The sequence below is a fragment of the Grus americana genome, chromosome 5 (genome assembly GCF_028858705.1).
Source record: "Grus americana isolate bGruAme1 chromosome 5, bGruAme1.mat, whole genome shotgun sequence".
Lineage (NCBI taxonomy): Eukaryota > Metazoa > Chordata > Aves > Gruiformes > Gruidae > Grus > Grus americana.
Window position 1 is genome coordinate 13120327 of NC_072856.1, and position 18091 is coordinate 13138417.

General features: G+C 40.2%; 1 protein-coding gene across 8 annotated transcripts in view; it reads left to right on the top strand.

The window, feature by feature from the left end:
• DENND2B (DENN domain containing 2B) overlaps positions 1-18091 on the top strand; it is a 180683-nt gene that overhangs the window by 76017 nt on the left and 86575 nt on the right. For 7 of the 8 annotated variants that reach the window (XM_054826884.1, XM_054826883.1, XM_054826885.1 and 4 more), the window contains one exon: positions 2178-2282. In XM_054826884.1, the coding sequence (XP_054682859.1) occupies positions 2203-2282 (80 nt within the window). In that variant the 5' untranslated portion in view covers positions 2178-2202. Of the gene's footprint in view, positions 1-2177; positions 2283-16492; positions 16628-18091 lie in introns of those variants that run through there. The other variant, XM_054826887.1, reaches the window with a different exon arrangement.

Genomic DNA, 18091 nt, shown 5'->3' on the forward strand with positions numbered 1-18091 from the left:
TATCAGAGTTTCAACTGTATGGGAAGAAACACGCTTATGTCACTGAATTTCACATTATCTTGTGAAATTATTGTTTAGAACTCAACTCCTCTTTTGCTTGGAAGCAAACCAATTTAGCATATTTGACATTTAAGGTAGCTTTGAAATGTGGGGTTTAAATAACACTTTTTTTAATATTGACAACAATGATTTTATCAAGCTTTTGGGAAGTTGAAATTTGAGAAGGGCAAACCTCCCATGAAAATCAAACACTCTGATGCATATGTATGTGTAGGTTTTTTTCCACTGAATTTTGGGTATGGGAAAAGTGGACTCTTAGTGTGCTTTTATGTTGCTGTTTTCTATCTTTTTTTTTTTTTTCTTTTTATGTGCCAGGTCAGTATCCCGTCTTTTTGAGGGTCCATTCAGCTTCTTTTGGTCTTGAACAGAAAAGCAAATCTTGGAAAATGAATGTAACACATGGTAACAGTTGTATTCACCTTATGCCACATTTATAATTCTTATTTTTCTCACCTTAATTGCTAATAAGTGATTCAGATTTAACACAGTAAAGGCATTGAACTGATGAGTGGAAAACACTAAAAAAACCTGCTGACTCCCTGTGGAATGCACAGTCCTAGAAAGCTTTGCCAGCATCAGCAGGTTTCCCTTCTTGTCCCAAGTGAGCCCTTTTCCAATCAGAACAGGCAGTTCTTTACAGTTCCGTTATCTTGATAATGCAATGCTAACAATAACAGTGACATGCTGGAGGAATCTGGGGAGCTTCAGTGTAGAAAAAATGTTGCCAACTGGGAAAAAAATCTCCACTTAATATGGGAAAATCGATACACACATGACAATTGGAGAAGGACAAGTAGACCTGGAGTCTGTGGTCAGCATGATTGACTCTGCCTTGAGCTGCAATCCGCAGGAGATTTTCTGACCTTATTTGTGGCAGAACAGTTTGGAATAAAGAGGTTTAGAGAATGTCCTCCTCACCGCGATGGGTCTGTTTGTACAAGGATTTTATGTGTTGTCAGTACCCAGCTTGCTTTTAGCATCATATTACAGTTGGCTTCTCAAGCAGTCTGGACTTACTGTGGGCTTGAGTAAACAAGGAGTTTTGTAATACTGCTTATTTTTACATTAACTATGCCATTAATGGTTGTAAAAATTGGTAGTTCTGGTCAGACCCCAGGTGGCAGTGCTGCGAATCACAGTAGATATTTTAGCCTACAAACCAAGGAGCATCTCAGAAACCAGCCAGAGTGTGTACCAGCAGAGGTTACCACTTTTACATCCTTGGCACTGTACATCCTGGCCCATATCCACATTATAGTCTCCCTTCAGTTGCAGCACGGTGTTCCTATTAGGACAGAGCGATAAGGGCAAAATAAATCACGGTACTGGGCTGTTTCTGGTATGCAGCAACATTACAGAAGTAAGGCCCATCACTTGGGCACTTCACTGAATATATAGGGTTTTTACCATGGCTGAAATTAAATTTACAGCTTTTGGGTTGTTACCAAATTGCTACAAAATAACTAGGAATTAGTAATGATTCCTTATATTACCCGAGGTCTTAAAAGTGTCCTAAGACAGTTTTACTTAAAGAATCTTGGGACCAATAGAGAAAAGCATTTGTAGATATTTTCATTTCACAAGCAGATTTGAGAATTATATTCAACATCTTTGCTATTGAATATATTTCACTATTAGAAAATATTTCCATAATAGAGGTGCAGTTTAAAATTGCAAACAGTTTCTTCATTCCTTGGAATAGCTTTTTTGTGGCCAAAATGCCAGTCATAGCTATGGTATTTGGAAGTTATCACTCAGTGCAGTTACTGGGTTCTCCACGTATACTGAAGGATGGAAGAACCACACCAAGCCTCTGATATTTTGTGAATTCAGTATCGAGCCCTGTTCATCAGACATGCCAGAACCTGAAGCATACACCTAATTCCCATAAGACATCTCCCTTTATAGCACTGGGCTCTGATACACTTGGCTGTGGATGTGAAATAGCAGCAGTAGAGAGGTAAGGTTTAGTTTTTCAGGATCATAACTAAACTGATTGCATTTTATAGAATGAAAAGCAGCCCAGAGTTCTGCCTTTACACAGCATGGTACTAGCAGTCTTGAAGGTTAATTGTCATTTGGGTTTGCTGAAGCTTAATTGACTTTTCTTCTCACAGATATCCACATTTCTAGAGAGCAGAAATGACCATGACTGCCAACAAGAATGCCAGTGTCAACAGCAGAGCTGGAGGAAGTAAAGTGCCTCAGGACACTCTGGATAGGTAAGTGGTGAACTACAGGCTTTGTAGATTCTGAGAAAGGTTTGTCTAGGTTTGGAACAAAATCCCTGTTCAAAGGTAAGCAACCTCTATTCTGACACAGAGCTTTGCTGCGCTGAGAGAAGTTTTTGGTAGGGAGTGGGGGAACACAGGTATGAAAAAAGGTCTGCTTCTGGCAGATTTCTGCTAAGCTGTTGCTGCTTGCCAGCTGGTTACGATGAAAGTGATTGCAAGGAAGGACCTGTGTGGAAGGCTCTGTGTAGGCCTCAAGGGTTTGAGCTAAATTTCTTGGCCGTATGACTGCATGTCAACTTTTCTCCATTGCCAATCTCCAAGCTGTATTTTGTATTGGTTTCTGTCAGATTTTCTGTGCTATATCTGCCTTGCCAGATGATGGGCAGAGACTGCCTCCTGTTTCAGGTCAGGCAGTGAGCGTGAAAGGGCTTAATGTGAAGTACGGGGCTCACCTCTGTTGCTTTGCTTATTTGTCCTTCTTTCTGTAGCATTAAGTCATTTACAGAGTAAGTAGATCAACTTAACTGTTCACAGCTAGGGGAAAACTGTAGCCAAGGACACCTTAAGTCCCCAAGCCTGGCAGCCCTGAGGGAATCTATCTGTTTAGACGAGAAAACAAAGTGGGCTTGCAAATTTGTGCATGTTTACTTGTGGCTAAGAAACACTATCCTAATAAAAGTTCCAGTCCATCAGAAGGCAGTGATGTGACTGCACGCAGTGATGCAGATGCCTGTAGATAATAAGATACCTTTCACTCCTGAATTAGTACAGCAAAATGGCAAGAAGGTTAGAGTCAGTTATTGCTCCCTTGTCCTTCAGTTTACACTGATCAAAGGCAGTGTTTTGAGGACAAGAAGTTTTCTTTGGGCGACTCTGCTTTGGCATATTGCTTTGGTATGCAAGTAAACAACTCACCTGCAACCAATAAGTTCACGTATCCGTGACAGGAGGAGTCTTGTTCTCAGCCACAGCCTTCACAAAGTAATGCTGACTGATTCAGCCTGTGGCCTTGACACAGGACAAACCCATCAGCTCCTCTCATCCTGGGACTGATGGTTCCAAAACCCTCACTTAAATCTGCAGTTCCACTAGGGCAGCCTTGTTATGCTTTGAATGGGAGAGTTTAGACAACCCACAGATTAAAGAACCTTTATGAATTAACTGTTTGAACACAGGACCAAAGCTGTATACTTTTGATGTCATCTTAGTGAGGTGAGCAGAAAGCCACACAAATTGTGCAGGGTCTTTCTTCAAATGCATTGCCTATTGGCATATCTCTCTGTCCTTGCTGTAGCATTTTATCCAGCTCTGCAGGGGATTCTTGTGCGGGTATATTGTCCTATTCTGTTTTGAGAGGCTGTTTTACACTACCTTACACAATAACATGCCAATGTCTTGATTTTTCTTGTGTTTTGATTCAAAACAAGACTTTAACCCCCCATTATAAACGGCATAGAGGAGGAATGTGCAAATAATAGTCTCTATACTGCAGTAATACCTTTGTGCTAGATATTGGACACAGAAACAAGGAAGATGCTCTTTGCCTTACAAATTTCAACATGTAACTATGTAAGGCATTAAGTATGCTGCAGTAAAATGAGTCTATGCCCAGAAATGAATGTTGCAGAGGAAAAAAGTATTGGAGGTCCTACTGACCATTGGACGCTTTGGGATAGGACCACAGGTTGTATCAATGTCAATGAAATGCTCCGATTGCTTTGGCCAGGCCAGGCAGCACCTGTTCTCGCCATACCTGACTGTAAAGGTACCACACCTGAGAAGCTGTACCAGGGTTACTCCGTGCTGACAGCAGTACCGTATGTGCATAGGAGGCTTATACTGGGAGAACTTTGCTGTTGCAAATACGTTAGTAAAGACTGTGATTCAGGTGAGTACATCACAGAATTACAGTTTGATTTTTATCCACTTGAAAATGAAATGTCAGAGGCAGAAAGCTGCTGTATTGGCAGCTGCCAGGTAGAATAGCTGGCAGCGATGGAGAAGCTCAGATAGAGAAACTGGGGAGTTGGCTGTGATCCTAGCAGGGACCTGTAGGTCAACTTGAAAGTGATGCTGAATACCAGCTTGGTTTGGCATCCCTGCCATTGTGTTCTGAACTTTTCCAACCACAAACAATGGAAAAGGGAAAATATAAACTAAACTCTGACATTTTCAGGATGGAAGCAATGGAAGAGATATATTTTTTTTAACAGTTTCTTTCTTTTCTGTTTTTATTTAAAGGAAAAGCTCTTTTTAATGACACATCTCTGCTTTGTGTTTAAACACTCTGGGTTTGTTCTCAGTTTTGGTTGTCTTTCCATATTTCATGCACATATGGCTGTCTCTGCATTGCCTTCTGTATCTAATAACTTATTTCTCTCTTTCAGCAATCTGCCACATCTTCACACTTATCTACGCATATTAATAAATCACACTAATTCCATGCAATTTGCATGGAATGGCCTCATCCTGATTACCAAAGGATAGGCTGGCTTACAAAGTAGCAGTGAATTAATGATCAAGAGCCTTAGGTAGAACTCTGACCCTAGTCTTGTTTCTGCTTGTGACCTCATTTGTGGCATTGTCACACCCTTCCCATGTCTAAAGCTTTCATTAGGCTGATTTGCCTTTCTTCCTCATGGTGCTGTGCTCCTTTCACTTTTTAAATTGTGCTGTTTACTAAAGACATAGATAACCATCATCCATTCTAGTGTCTTTTATTAGGCATATTATGCTGTGTTAAAGCTCAGCAGAAATGGACTCAATATCCTTGTATGCTTCCCAGTTAGTTTGTGCATTTGGCATCTCTTAGTACAAAACAGTGGAAACGTAAAGTAGGAGGGAGGGCGGCTAGAGGAATTTCTAGCGAGATATTCGTACGTGGATATTAAAAACAGATCCCTAATGATATCTGGCATTCTCAAGTTGTTTATCATCCTTCCATCAGTGCAGACAGATTGGTGGTGGGAACATGGGTCTAGGCTTTAGCAAACTTTGGGCCTACTCTTTTGTTTTAAAATCTTTTCCATTCTGAATAGCTTAGAAAGTACTGTGGGATACCAAGTTATTGGATAATAACTGTCAAATAAACTGTCTTTCCTTATCACCATCTGGTTTGATTAGAATTTGTCACGAAAATATTTTGTAAGTACAAGTATGGACCTGAAGCTAAGGAAAATCTTTGAGTTACTTGCGTGACAAGTGAGGAGATGAATAGGTTGTCATGCACCAGTTCTCCATCCATTATTCGACCTTATGTAATCTCCTTCACCTGTCTTTGTGAAACCCTGTAAGAGGATGTTATTTGAGTCAACCATGAGGATTCTTCATTTTAGTCAGACTGTAAATCAGGGGAGTAAGTGCTGCCACAATAAAAGTTTAAGGCTTGCAGGATTTATTGCGAACATGTTCAAAGATCTATATAAGCTAAACAGTCATTCTCTCTGTTTAGTATGGCATTTGACTGGAGATTTGGAAATCTGCAAATATGCTTTCTCTATACTTTGTGGGGAATAGAGTTTCAGTAAGTGCTGATACTGGCATAACACGGGTGTATTAGTCTCCCTGTGGCTAAGACATCTTTTTAGTGTTATTTTCTTGTCATTCTTAGTTTTGATGGGATTTGTTATTGCAAGACTGGTTGGATTTGATGATCTTAAGGGTCTTTTCCAACCTAAATGATTCTATGATTCTAAGACACAAGGTGTGTTTCAGTGATACAGTGTCACCATCCAGTTCAACCTTTTGTGATTCCTCATGGGACAGAAGCAAATGTCAGTAAAGTCTATAGAAGTCTTTCTAATTACTTTGACTGTGAATCAGACCCTTGTAGAACATGGATTTAAGTTTTAATAATAATAATCTTCAGTGGAAAGGAGGTGCCTACAAGTAAACATCTCTACAACTGCATGCTTTGCAAGCATCAAGATGCTTGCAGTAACTAAGATCCTCTTGGTCGTCACTGGAATGTGGATCCACTGGTGTGAGGCACCACAGCCGTTTTTCCACCAGAGTTGTGCTAATGGCAGCTTAGGAAATGAGGGAGAAACAGAGCAGACTGAGGACATTATTTGGGAGAATGGAAGTCTCTGAGATGATGCATGGAATAGAGATGGTAAATAGGGAAAAATCTCTTTCCATTTAAGAACTGATACGAATCAAAGTTAGAAGTCAACAGGTAGAAAATCAGTTGAAAAGACTTCATGCCACTTCTCTGTGGCATGGTTTTAAACTATGGAACTTACTGCTACAGGATGTTGCAATATGACAAATTAATGGAAGAAAAATCTACCAAAGGCTTTTAACCACACAAGCAAAGTCTGTGAGTCAACAGACTCTTAAGCTGGTTAAGTAGCACTGCATGCTCATCTTGTTCTTGCTGTTTTATGTAGGCAACTGTGAACCGTCACGGTCAGTGACAGAGCCTGGACTAGGGATGCTCTTTGGTCCAAGCCAGCGAGGACATTCTGATGTTGTTTGGAACAGGAGTCAATTATAGGAAGCGAATATTAGAGAGTTTGCAAAAGGATTGTTTTATTTACAAAACGAGACTTCCTGGCTTTCAGTGAACTTCAAGGACACAATTTTAATCCTTCCTTGTGAGTCACTGAAGTGAACACCAAGGAACAGGAGGTTAGGAAAGCACCTTACGTGTAGCTGAAAGTGACTTCTTAGTAATTCTGGCAGGAAGCAGCTCTGTGAAATCTTATTAACTCTTCCACAGGAGACAAAGGAGCCCATAGCATGCTTGCAACTAGTGTGTGACCCTTTTGCATCAAATGACTACTTGGTTTGCACCGTACTTAAGAGGATCAATGTAACTCTGAGGAAACCTTAAGAGAACAGAAGTCAAAGAAAAAGCAGAAAAAGTAGCTCTCTCCCCACAATGTGGCTTGCTTTCCCCTAGCAAATGATTTAATATTTATCTGGAGGCTTTGTGTTCTATGCAGAAACATTATTTGAATTAATGAATTAATTTATAAAATATGTGTCTTAATCTTGTGTTTGCTTCAGTGCAAAGGTAAATGTAGAAATGACACTACCAGCCCTTTTTGTCTTAATCACCTCAACACTACACTGTATTAAAATGGGCCTATAGTTATGTTTATGAGGTCATGCTATACTTAACAAAATAAAGGTTTCAAACTTGTAGTCTGTTTAGTCTAATAAAGGAGAAAAAAATTCTGAACAACATAATTATATGTTAATATATCATTATATCTCAAAATCGCAACTTAGTTTGAGATGCTGTATATGATAAGTACCAGTCCAGAGCTGAAAAAAACATTTAGATAAGTGTGGCTACATAACTTCTGTAAATCATTCCTAATGTCTTCACCTCTAATGTGCCATCTCTTAACTCTGGATCTCAAGGCCTATTTCGTACACTTGAGTCTTCTCACCTGCTGCAGTATACTACTAAAGTACAGAAGGTGTTTGTTTTTAGAGGAGCCCATCCATTTACAGTTTTTTATCTGAGGGTATTGCATGAGGTGTAAGTAATTTCAGAATTTAGAGATACAAGCTTCTTCCAACTTATTTGTAAGTGGAAGAATTTCCCTTTGCCTCCAACATTTTGTGTGTCACAAGCTGTGCCTGACCTATGAGTCCCACCTTGAGAGCTGGATGCAGAGCTGGACATAGTAGAACTGTGACCCTGCCAGGAAGTGTTGGAATAAGAAACAGAATAAATACTATAAGACACATTTTTACTTTAGGATAGGATTTTTAGATAAATTATCTAATTAAAAATGCTTAAAAATATGGCAGTATCCTTCTGCTGTAAGCACAGAGTATATCCCTGCAAGCAGGATTACTAAGACATTGATTTGCTGTACTTTCTTGATTAATAGCTCTTGGCTAAATTTCTGTTAATCTTGAAAAAATGTATACACATTAATACCTATTTGTGTAAATAGAATGCTTAATGTAGACAAAAATAGGAAGATATTTTCATTATTTAAGCAATACATGCACTTTACAAGATCTCTCAGAATAATGCCATTAGTTATTCTCCTTTTCTTGAAAAGCAATGTGATTGTCCTTTAATTTCTTACAGAACAGTACACAGTCTTTCGCATGTAAAGCACATTTAAAATGTGTGCATATGACTTTCACAAATCAAGACTTAGAAGTGAGCTTTTGAAAGCTCTAGGACATTTGTATACTGTTTACAATGAACAAAAATCAAGTTCACTGCAAGCATTTACTAGCATGGTGACTTTAGTAGTATATATAGAGGGACTGCCATAATGACCTAGAACAAACATCTTTTTAGTTTAATGTCACTGGGCTTGATTTGGGAAGACAGCCAAAGCAGAGACCGATCCTGGTTCCAGTTGGCTGTTCGTCTGAGGAAAACTATGTCACTGGAAGCATGTGAGTTTCATCGCGGATTGGATTTTGTGATGTGGACTGTCGTCTTTCCATCCAATCTGCACAGGAAAGGTGGTATCCTCACTGAATTGGAGAATGTTCTCTGGCTGAGCAATCATGATTTAATGACATGATAAACTGAGGGTGCTGATGTCAGTGGGTCGTATAGCAAGACATCAAGAATTTGTGCTAGCAAAGGATTGCATCTGCAAATTACTGTGAGCACAAAGTTGTAAGTTGTTAATTTCCCGGTCTAATAATGTTCATAAAACTTCTCCTTTCTAAACACATTCAGTTGGATCTTTGAATCCAATATACTCTTGCTTGATTAAAACTGAAATGTGATCTCTGAGTTGTATCTCTCTCCTTGAGGTGGGTACCCACAAACCTCTAAAAATATGCTTTATTTTTTATATTCCAGCAGCATGTGAGGCCATTCCTGCTGTCATGAACAATTTGTCAGCCCCATTAGTCTCATATGCACAGAGTTGTGTTTACACTGGCTTTCTGGCCTCCTTCAGAATTTAAGCTAATGGGACAGAATTTTAATTGGCAGGAGCTAGCTTACCTGCAGTGAAGGCAATGGAGATGCACCACATAAACCAAATGCCTAACTGGACTAATATAACTCTAGAGGTACCTAAGAGGTGTTTTGGCTGGATTGTTTATAATTCTTTAAAAAACTCAAAGAAAATTACTGCATTTCCTAACCAAGTGAGCCCATGGGGTAGTGTTATGTCTGGCTTTATCATGAGTCCAGGATTATTTGCTCTTGTTATTTGTAGGTAAGATCACTGTTGTAAATTCAGAGGGAATGCTCCTCAAGCTGATGCATTCACTTGCTGCTAGCTAAACCAGAGGCCAGATCTGGACCTTCTTCCCCATGGCCTTGGCTTCTGCAGAGCCATTGTCAGCCATGTAGAGGGGAGGCCAGATGCTCCTCTTTTGGAATCAACGGGTCTTCACCCATGCTCTGTGCTTGCTTCTTGCTTTTGGGGTGTTACAGATGACTGCAGGAGGTGCAAGGCTGTGGAGGACTGATTCATGCTGTTGGCAGAGCCATCAGAGTCCTGGAGCAGTATTCTTGTATTCGGCTTCCAGCATCCACCCTGATTCTTTTGTTTGGGAACCCGGTAATAATCATAATTTGCATAAGCAAATAAAGCCTCTCTTCTTTGTTTTAACAGCAGCAGTCTTGATGTTTGAGCATGGCAGAACACAGCGAAGCTGGGCTATGTAGGAGAAGTATTGCTTGGGTTGGTTACTAGGACATGTATTGCTTAGGGTGGTTATGTGTCCCCATCATGCACATATGTCCATGCTCAGCTACTTCATGTGCGCATCAAGGTCTTGTGCTTTATTACTGTGTTTCTCTGATGAAGGCAGAAACAATAACAGCTTTAAGAAAAATCTTAATTAAAGGAAGACTTTGTGTCTGTGTTTTAGCCTTAAAAAACTGAGATGTACAATCACTTCCAAATCAGTCCTAGTGAAGCCAAATTCATTCAGTTTTACAGCAAATAGATCAATTTATTTATTTTTAGGTAAAATTAATTCTTGGTCCACATTAATAAACCCAGCTGAAATAGTTTGTTTCCTTTGAAGAAAGGATTATGTGGTTGTGGCCTAGGAAGAGGACTAGAAATATTTTGCCTTAGGAATTGAGACCTTGAGAATTTTTAAGTAAAAGAACATGCAGATATGTCTGGCATTGGGGTTAAGCAGTGCTCCGCTGCTGTCAGTGCTGGAGTGTGGGCAGCAGAGGCAGTTGTTTGCTCTGCTGGCTTGTCCTGGGGTTGTTCTATTCCCTTCCCTTTCTACAGTAAATTTTTCATTTCAAAGGTGATCTCATATCAGGAGAAAAACCCATCTGTACAGGGAGAAGTGTTGTCTTCAGAGAGGCAATGCCTGTGCAGTACTTTGCTCTCATTTAGAGAGATCAGTTCATGGATGCAACTGTAGTGCCTTTTGCTTGCTGTTACCTGATATACAACAATATGATTTTAACTTAATTCGTGTAATTTGAATCCTTCTGCTATTGTAACTCCCTACTCCTAACAGAAGAAAAACTCCAAACCAGTGCCCTTCAGCTCTGTGTTAAACTATAGACACTGTCCAAATTTATTGTCAGGTCATTCATCCAGATGAGGCCCAGTCTGCCTGCACTGACAAATGAATTATCTGGCGACTAATGTGAAAGAGCTGTGTTCATGTCCGGGGCTGGGTGCCTTGGGGGGCAGATAAGGCAGGCCAATGCAGAGCACCTCCCTTACCATTACCACGACAGAGCGTGGTGAGGGACGTAACTCTGCCTCTGCCTGATCCAATTGTAAGGAAAACATTAATAGAATAGTCAGATAAACATAATGCAAGTTTTTTGTATTTACATATTTCATGTAAATATAAATGTAAAGACTATGGTATTTATTACCTGAACTGAGTTTTCTGAATGGAGAGCATCGTGAAGAAAGCAGTAACTTGGAAATCAAAGGATGCATCTTCAGCTCCCTGTGTTGTTCTAAAACAATGAGGTCTTGGTCTTATTTGAAACTTGAATGCATACAATTTTCCTACTAATTATTATGTGTGATTGCCATTGTCTTAGCACAATTATGATAATATATTCTCTCATCTCTTGCTCTTTCTTTGCTAAGTATGTGGACAGTGTTGCTGCTTCTTTCCCTTTTGAGGGTGGCAGCATTTCAATTACAGGTGAAAGGCACTCTCTGCCTGGGCCCTCCAGTTAGTCGCATGGTTTAGAGGAGTCTCCATAAAACATTGGCTATAGATATCTATAGATAGCTATACTACTCTTCACACTTGGATAAAATTTTCTGTGTGGATGATGTTCCCTTCTGTGCTTAATAGAAAGTTTAGTGGGATGTTTGGATGCCAATTCAATTTATGTTATAATGGTATGTTGTGGGGAAAAAATGCTGGTGCATTTGCTGTTGCCTCAACAGTGTGCTGAAGTGCTTACCAAAACCACCAACCAAGAGTGGTGTGTCTCAGGGAGAACCTTTCTCTGGAGGAGACACGCAGGTGTAGGCGCAGAAAACAGCGACAGAGGAGGCAGTGGGTCTAGAAGTGGTTCATGGATTTTCACAACTTTATGGAGATTTGTGTGTGGTTTGGTAGGTTAGCAGTTGTCATTTCATGCATATTTGGGTGTACAAGTCCTTGTTTTCAAGGGATTCTGGTGGGGGAGGAGGGAGACCAGCTTGGAAACGAGAGTGAGCTATGTATGCCTACAGCAGGGAGCCAAATCTTCATTTTATACATTTTAAAATAAGAGCTCCTTTTGCTCCATCAGTTGTGGGGTAGCCTGGTCTAAAACAGCTCCCAGTTTTCCCAGTCAGAGCAGCCCTCAGGGACTTTGTTAGCGCATCAAGAGGCTGGTGGTGTGAGTTCAGCTAATGCGCTCTCGAGGTGTCCCTGCCTCTCCTAGCTGCCTGCGTCAGGCAGCAGATGGGGCAGAGCCTGGACCGCTGGCCTCAGCTGCGGAGGAGCTCCTGGCAGCTCAGCCTGGCTTCAGGCAGCGAAGTGCCCCGCACTGAACTGCTCAGATGTATTTTCCTGACAAAAGTATTTGCCTACTGCTCAGAAATGCTAGTGATAAACTAGCTCCTTGTGAATTTGTGAAGCAAACCCCATGGAAAATGTTTGTTACTTTAAAAAAGAATCAAGTTTTAATATTTTGATAGCGATCTTGAGAATAGGAAGAATAGTGGTTCAATAAAATTCTGCTGAGAGTAAGCAATATGCTAAGTTATTGGAGCTATGATGAGACACTGCTTTGCTTTATTTTTTTTTAAACCATTGAGGTTTAGAAAACAATACAAATAAGCTTCAGCCAAACAACTCTGGAAACCGAATAACTGATGTGAAATCTATTAGCAAGCATTGTACTGCTTTAAAAGCAGAAACAGCTTGAACTGTGCAGCTGACAAATTTTCAGCAGGTCAGTTCCCAGCAGCGCAGCTACATTTGGTTCAGAAAAGACGACAAGCTGTTATTTACCCTGTGAGGTTGGATGTGCATTTGGGACCCAGAGCTCTGGCAGCTCAACTCTAATCTGGGCCATAGGAGGTGGGAGGGCGCCTACCATCAGCAGGAACAGAAAGATCAGCAGTGGCAACAAGTCAAAACGCTGATTCAAATGACCCTGAAACTGGGAAGCACTCGATTACAGGCTTTGACTTTATTGCGGTCCTTTATCTGGTAAGCGGCATTGGTGGGTGCTGATTTCCGATGGTCTGAGGCGTGATGTTCCCTGCTCAGCAGTGACCTCAGGGAGGTGGAGCAGAGGGCATATGTTTGAAATCTCTTCAGCAGGGTTGCAGAAATATTCTTGTAAGCACAGTGGTCTAGTGATATAAGAAAAGAATGATTTATAAGAAGAGGTAACAGCTTCTAATTAGATCAAGAGATAGAATTGAAAAAATGGGGCTACTTTTGGATACATCCTTTGGGCTTCCGCAAACAACTGGGGAGGGATTTTGCTATTCCATTTCTGTTATTGGCTCTTTTGTTTCACTTTAGTTATAGATGTGTGTTCAGGAAGAAGCATTACTTATTTTACATGTACGTGTCAGTTAGGCAAATCACTTTTTCTTAGACAGAAGTTATGTTAATATATTGCTCCCATCTGCACAGATTTTTAGGAAAAAAAATTTGATTGCATTTTGCTTTATGCAGTTTCAGATCAAGTTTACTTTATTATTTGTTGGAGACTGGAGGAATGCTCCCTGGCATATTGCTTCCCATTGTAATTTAATTCTCATGGTACTTCGAATGCATTACGCTTTTATATGCAGCAAATCATACGTCATCATTAAAATTGCCTTTTATCTTCTATTAAGGTTTATATTTGCTAAGAACTACGTAGATTAACACTGCAATCTTTATTTGTTTAATCACTAAATTTCATTAGTGTACTTAGTAGTACTAAGATCTGAACTAAACTGTTATATATTTTTGCAGCAAATTATTATAACAGCATGGTTTTGGGAATGTTTCTGATGTCTTTCTAGTGCTTTTACTGCAATGAGATGTAGTGAATAAAAGCAATGAGCAAGATACTTGCTAAAACACTTAGGGGAGTCCCCATCAATGCAGTATCAGAAAATCAGAGCAGGAGTCTTATGTGAATTTCGTTTTTGGGTGGTGATAAGTCAGACAGAATGCCACAGGGGATATAGTGTAGGAGTCATGTGCAAAACATTTTTACATCATAATACAAATATTTCAATTCTTTTGGAGGAAGTTGTTCTTGAGAATGAAAATCTATTGCCTTCTGGACCAGGAAGATGCTGGCAATCTCACTGAAAAAACCAACAAAGATACAAGTCATGAGGATTACTAATGATGTTTCATGTTCTGTGAATATCTGCCCATTAGGAGCTGGTCTAAGACCCCCATCTCTTTACACTTGAGCTGTTGAAAAGCCATCAGTATGGGAGAACAATTTCTGTTCTGTGCCCTAATCAGCCAGGGTTTGAATTGGTGGTTTCGTAATGAAAGAGTCAGTGTTCTCTTACCAGGTTTCCTGCACTGTTTAGTTATCCTAAAAAGATATTTTCCACTTGAGCAGAACAGAAAATTAAAAGAAGACATAGCAGAATTTGTGAAGAGTAAGATTGAAAGGAAGATCTGAATGTAATGAAATAAATATAAGTGAGAGAATTATTGTGTGTTTCTTCCCTGATTAGAAAAAAACAGTTTGTCCAGAAAGCCAGAGCCAGAAGTACATTGACATAGCATCCTCACAGTCTTTTCACAGACTTTATCCTCTAAATAGCATAATGGCTATTCGCCAGGTAATACTGTGTGCAGAAACTGGGAATTAGCTAAGTGCTTGATTCGGTGTCCACATTGAGCGTCACCCTTTTATTCTCACTTGAGGAATGTTAACAGCAAATGGCCTTTAAAAGCAAATGAAACTGTAAGCATTTGCCTGCAAGCAGGAAAATAGGGACTAATGGAAATACACAGGTGCCATCTGTATTATTACAATGCATACATGCAAAACCGCCCATAGTGCCTAGGAGACTTTGAGCAAGAGATGTGTCAATGAGAGCCCTCCATAGGAAAGCAACAGGTCTTGATTATTCTAGTGTCACCATCAGCGTAGAGCCAAGGAATGCACTCTGAGATCAATTCCATTTTGGCCAGCTCCTGTATATAGAACTGGCCCTAAAATGAGGCCTTAAAATAAGGGTGTGCCACAAGGGAATATACTAAACATCCACCCACTAGAGCTGTTGAACAACAGGCAGCAAGGTGCAAGTATCTTGTAGGATGAACTTCAGTATTGAAAGCACAACTAAATATAACAATAGCAAAATATATTATGTTCCTAATAGTAAAATATAACTTTTATTTATTTTTAAATTCATTTATTAGGCCAATTCATGAAATTCTATTGTAGTCAATGGGAATGTCAGTTCCTGTGACAACCTGCTGCTTTTTTTTGGAGTCTAAATATCTTGCAAATTTGTTATAATCCAGATATGGGAATTTTGTCCAGAGTGCCCAAATGTTACTCTTGAAGCACTTTGTTAAAGCAATATAGAAAAGAGTTAAGTAAAGGGGGAAAAAAGGAAATATTTCATGACTGTCATATTAATGATGAGCTTTGATGCATGTGTGTTAACGTAGAAAAACCCTGGAGTAAATCAAAGGAGTTAATTTATTTTCTTCTTAGCTATAGAAAGAAAATGTTAGGATCACAAAGGAAGGCAACTTCTTCAGTGTAGGCTGTCCACAATACTGTGGCTGTACAGCGAGTACACCTTTATGACAAACAATTACCAGCAGCTAATAGATAGAAATGGTATTTTGCATTTTGGATTCATAGAATAAGCCCCTTTTGCATCAGAATTTCTCAGAAGTAATCTTTTTCCAGGTAATATAGCTATTTGAACTGCGAGAACCCAATTCGCTGCAGTGGCAGTAGCACAGAAATGCTCTGCGTTTCAAATTCTGCTAGCAAAACCTCAGAAGGTCTTTTTTCAGCTAATGCTGGCAGGCAGCTGGACCACTGGTACGGGAGACATCTGTGGATTGGGATGGGGTAGTATTGACCACGCACAGGTATGGGCAGTGTCAGTTAATCCCCCTTTTACTACAGCACAGGTAACTCCAGCTGACTCCCCTTTTCTTTTGTGCAGCGGGACGCTTACCTGGGGAAGCTGCGGCTGCGTGGCAGCTGAGGCCATGAGGACTTGTCAGCACAGACAATTGAACAAATGCCCAGTGATCAGACTGCTCTCATGTGAAACCTGCACCTCCTTGATTTGCTGCTGAGTTGGAAAACCATTTCATGTCAACATAGGCAAATAGGGAAGATGGCAGATAGCCTGTGTCCATTTGAAACTGTTGGCAGAGACCTGAAAGCATTTTAATGTGGATTTTTAACCTCTTCCTTTCCTGTCAAACAGTACTGTCACCCATGTGGACTTGGAGACATGCGTGGAGTCTGGCAGGCTTGTTCACCGTGTCTGCGTGCACATGGTTTGGTACCTGATACAGCTTCTACGATTTCTTTAGCAACAGGCAGCTGGATTGCCTCAGTTCAGAGGTTCAGGAATGAATTGTAAACTGTTGCTCCCTGCAACTTTAAAATAAAAACCTAAACAAAACAAGTTTTTTTTTCCAAGCCATGGGCAATCAGGAGGAAACTTCTCTCGCATACCTGTCCCTTCAAAGTCAGCATGTCAGATTTCAGGGAAAGGCTTTGCTACTGTTAGTTTTGTTAAACATTAATGCCAGTTTCCTCCCTTTAAGCATACAAAGGGACAGAGGTTTGACAAACGCACTCAGACTGTCATTTGTTGCTTAACAAGTGAAGCAGGCCGTGTTCAGGAAGCACGGAGGGCTACGGCAGGGCACGAGGGACTGAGAGCAGAATTCCTTAGTCTCCATTCTGCATCCTCCCAGGAGGGAAGAGCTTCTGAGTAAGTCTGGGATCGGTAGGCTGAAGCAATCACAGTTGTGTGCTTGTCAGAGGCGCGAGAGGAGGAAACTAAAGCAAAAGAGAAGAGCATGAAGTGCCAGAGTACTGAACTCTTTAATGTCCTTTCCTATAACCAGTTTTGCAGTAGATGGGCTCTCTGTTTGTAGGCAGGAACTTGACACTAGCCTTCTGCTTACTAAAGGTAGTGATAATAGTAGCTTTATTTTCTGGAGTTTGCAGCTCTGGTGTAGGACAAGGGACTTTGTGGGACTAAGCCTCATTTTTCAGCCCCTCTCTTCCCCTCTTCCCCCTATGTCTCTTGCTCTCAGACAGAACTTAATTCCTCTGCCTTGCTAAATGCATGTTTCTTGTCTAGTCTGATGAGACTCCTTTTTTTCCCTGTTTTAATTCTTAAAGGTGACTTAAGTTACGCAGCAGTATTCATACCTATGCATTCTGTCACTGCTCTGTTCCCCCCTAGATATGCCCCTGGATGACAGTGCGTATGAGGAACGACACCCTTTTTTTCTGTCATACTTGGGGTGCATACTTTGGACATACTAAGCTAAATTTGGTTTTACTGTTCAGAAAGTGTTAGTCCATTAGGAAGAGGTGATACTTATTCATACCTCGGCTAAACATGGCTTACAATGACTGTGCTTTTCTAAATGCTGGCCAACTGCTGAGATGGAAACCCGGCATTAAATGCAGTGCTGCTGGCACACTTTGTGTGTTGTGTTGGTTTTGATGCCTGGTCTCAGGTTTTTTTGTTGTTTTGGGGGTTTTTGGGGTGGTTTGTTTTTTTTAATATGTTTTCTAAGAAACTTACTTTCTGGAGTATGAGACAGCTTGAGGGCTTCTTTTCCCACTGAATAAATAGCAGAAGTCTTATGGGTTTGTGCTTTTCAAGAAAAAAAAAAAAATCAGTATTGCAGGCCAAACTCTGTGGGGCTCTGAGGGATGTAACTTAGGGTCAGAATCTGGACTTCAATTTGTTGCTTCAAATATTCATTAGTTGAGAGCCCATGGGTTACTGCAAGGAGTTTGTTGTTAGTTTTTCTAGTCTTTAGAGAGCAAATATTTTTCACAGCTGATGAGCTTATAAACATTGCTAGTTGCTTTTTCTTGCCACCTTAAACACAGATGTTGGTATTGCTTCATTTGCTCCGTAACATTTTCACTTTCTTGATGCTTTGCCTGATGCTATCTATGTATCTTCCTGTAGGGACATGAGGTTTATTTTTGACTCTGTCCTGAAAGGAAAGAATGGGTGATAGAAGAAATGTCTACTTGCTTTTAGTTGTTCTAAGTTTAAATTTAGTTGCTCTAAATTAAGTAAAACTTGCAGTTCCTTATTACTGTACAGCATTCCTGTTGCATGTCAGTGGTAGCAAAACATTTTCATCCTCAGGGTTCTAATAGATGCAACTTCTCTCCTAAGATAGGAAAAGTAAAACTGTATTGG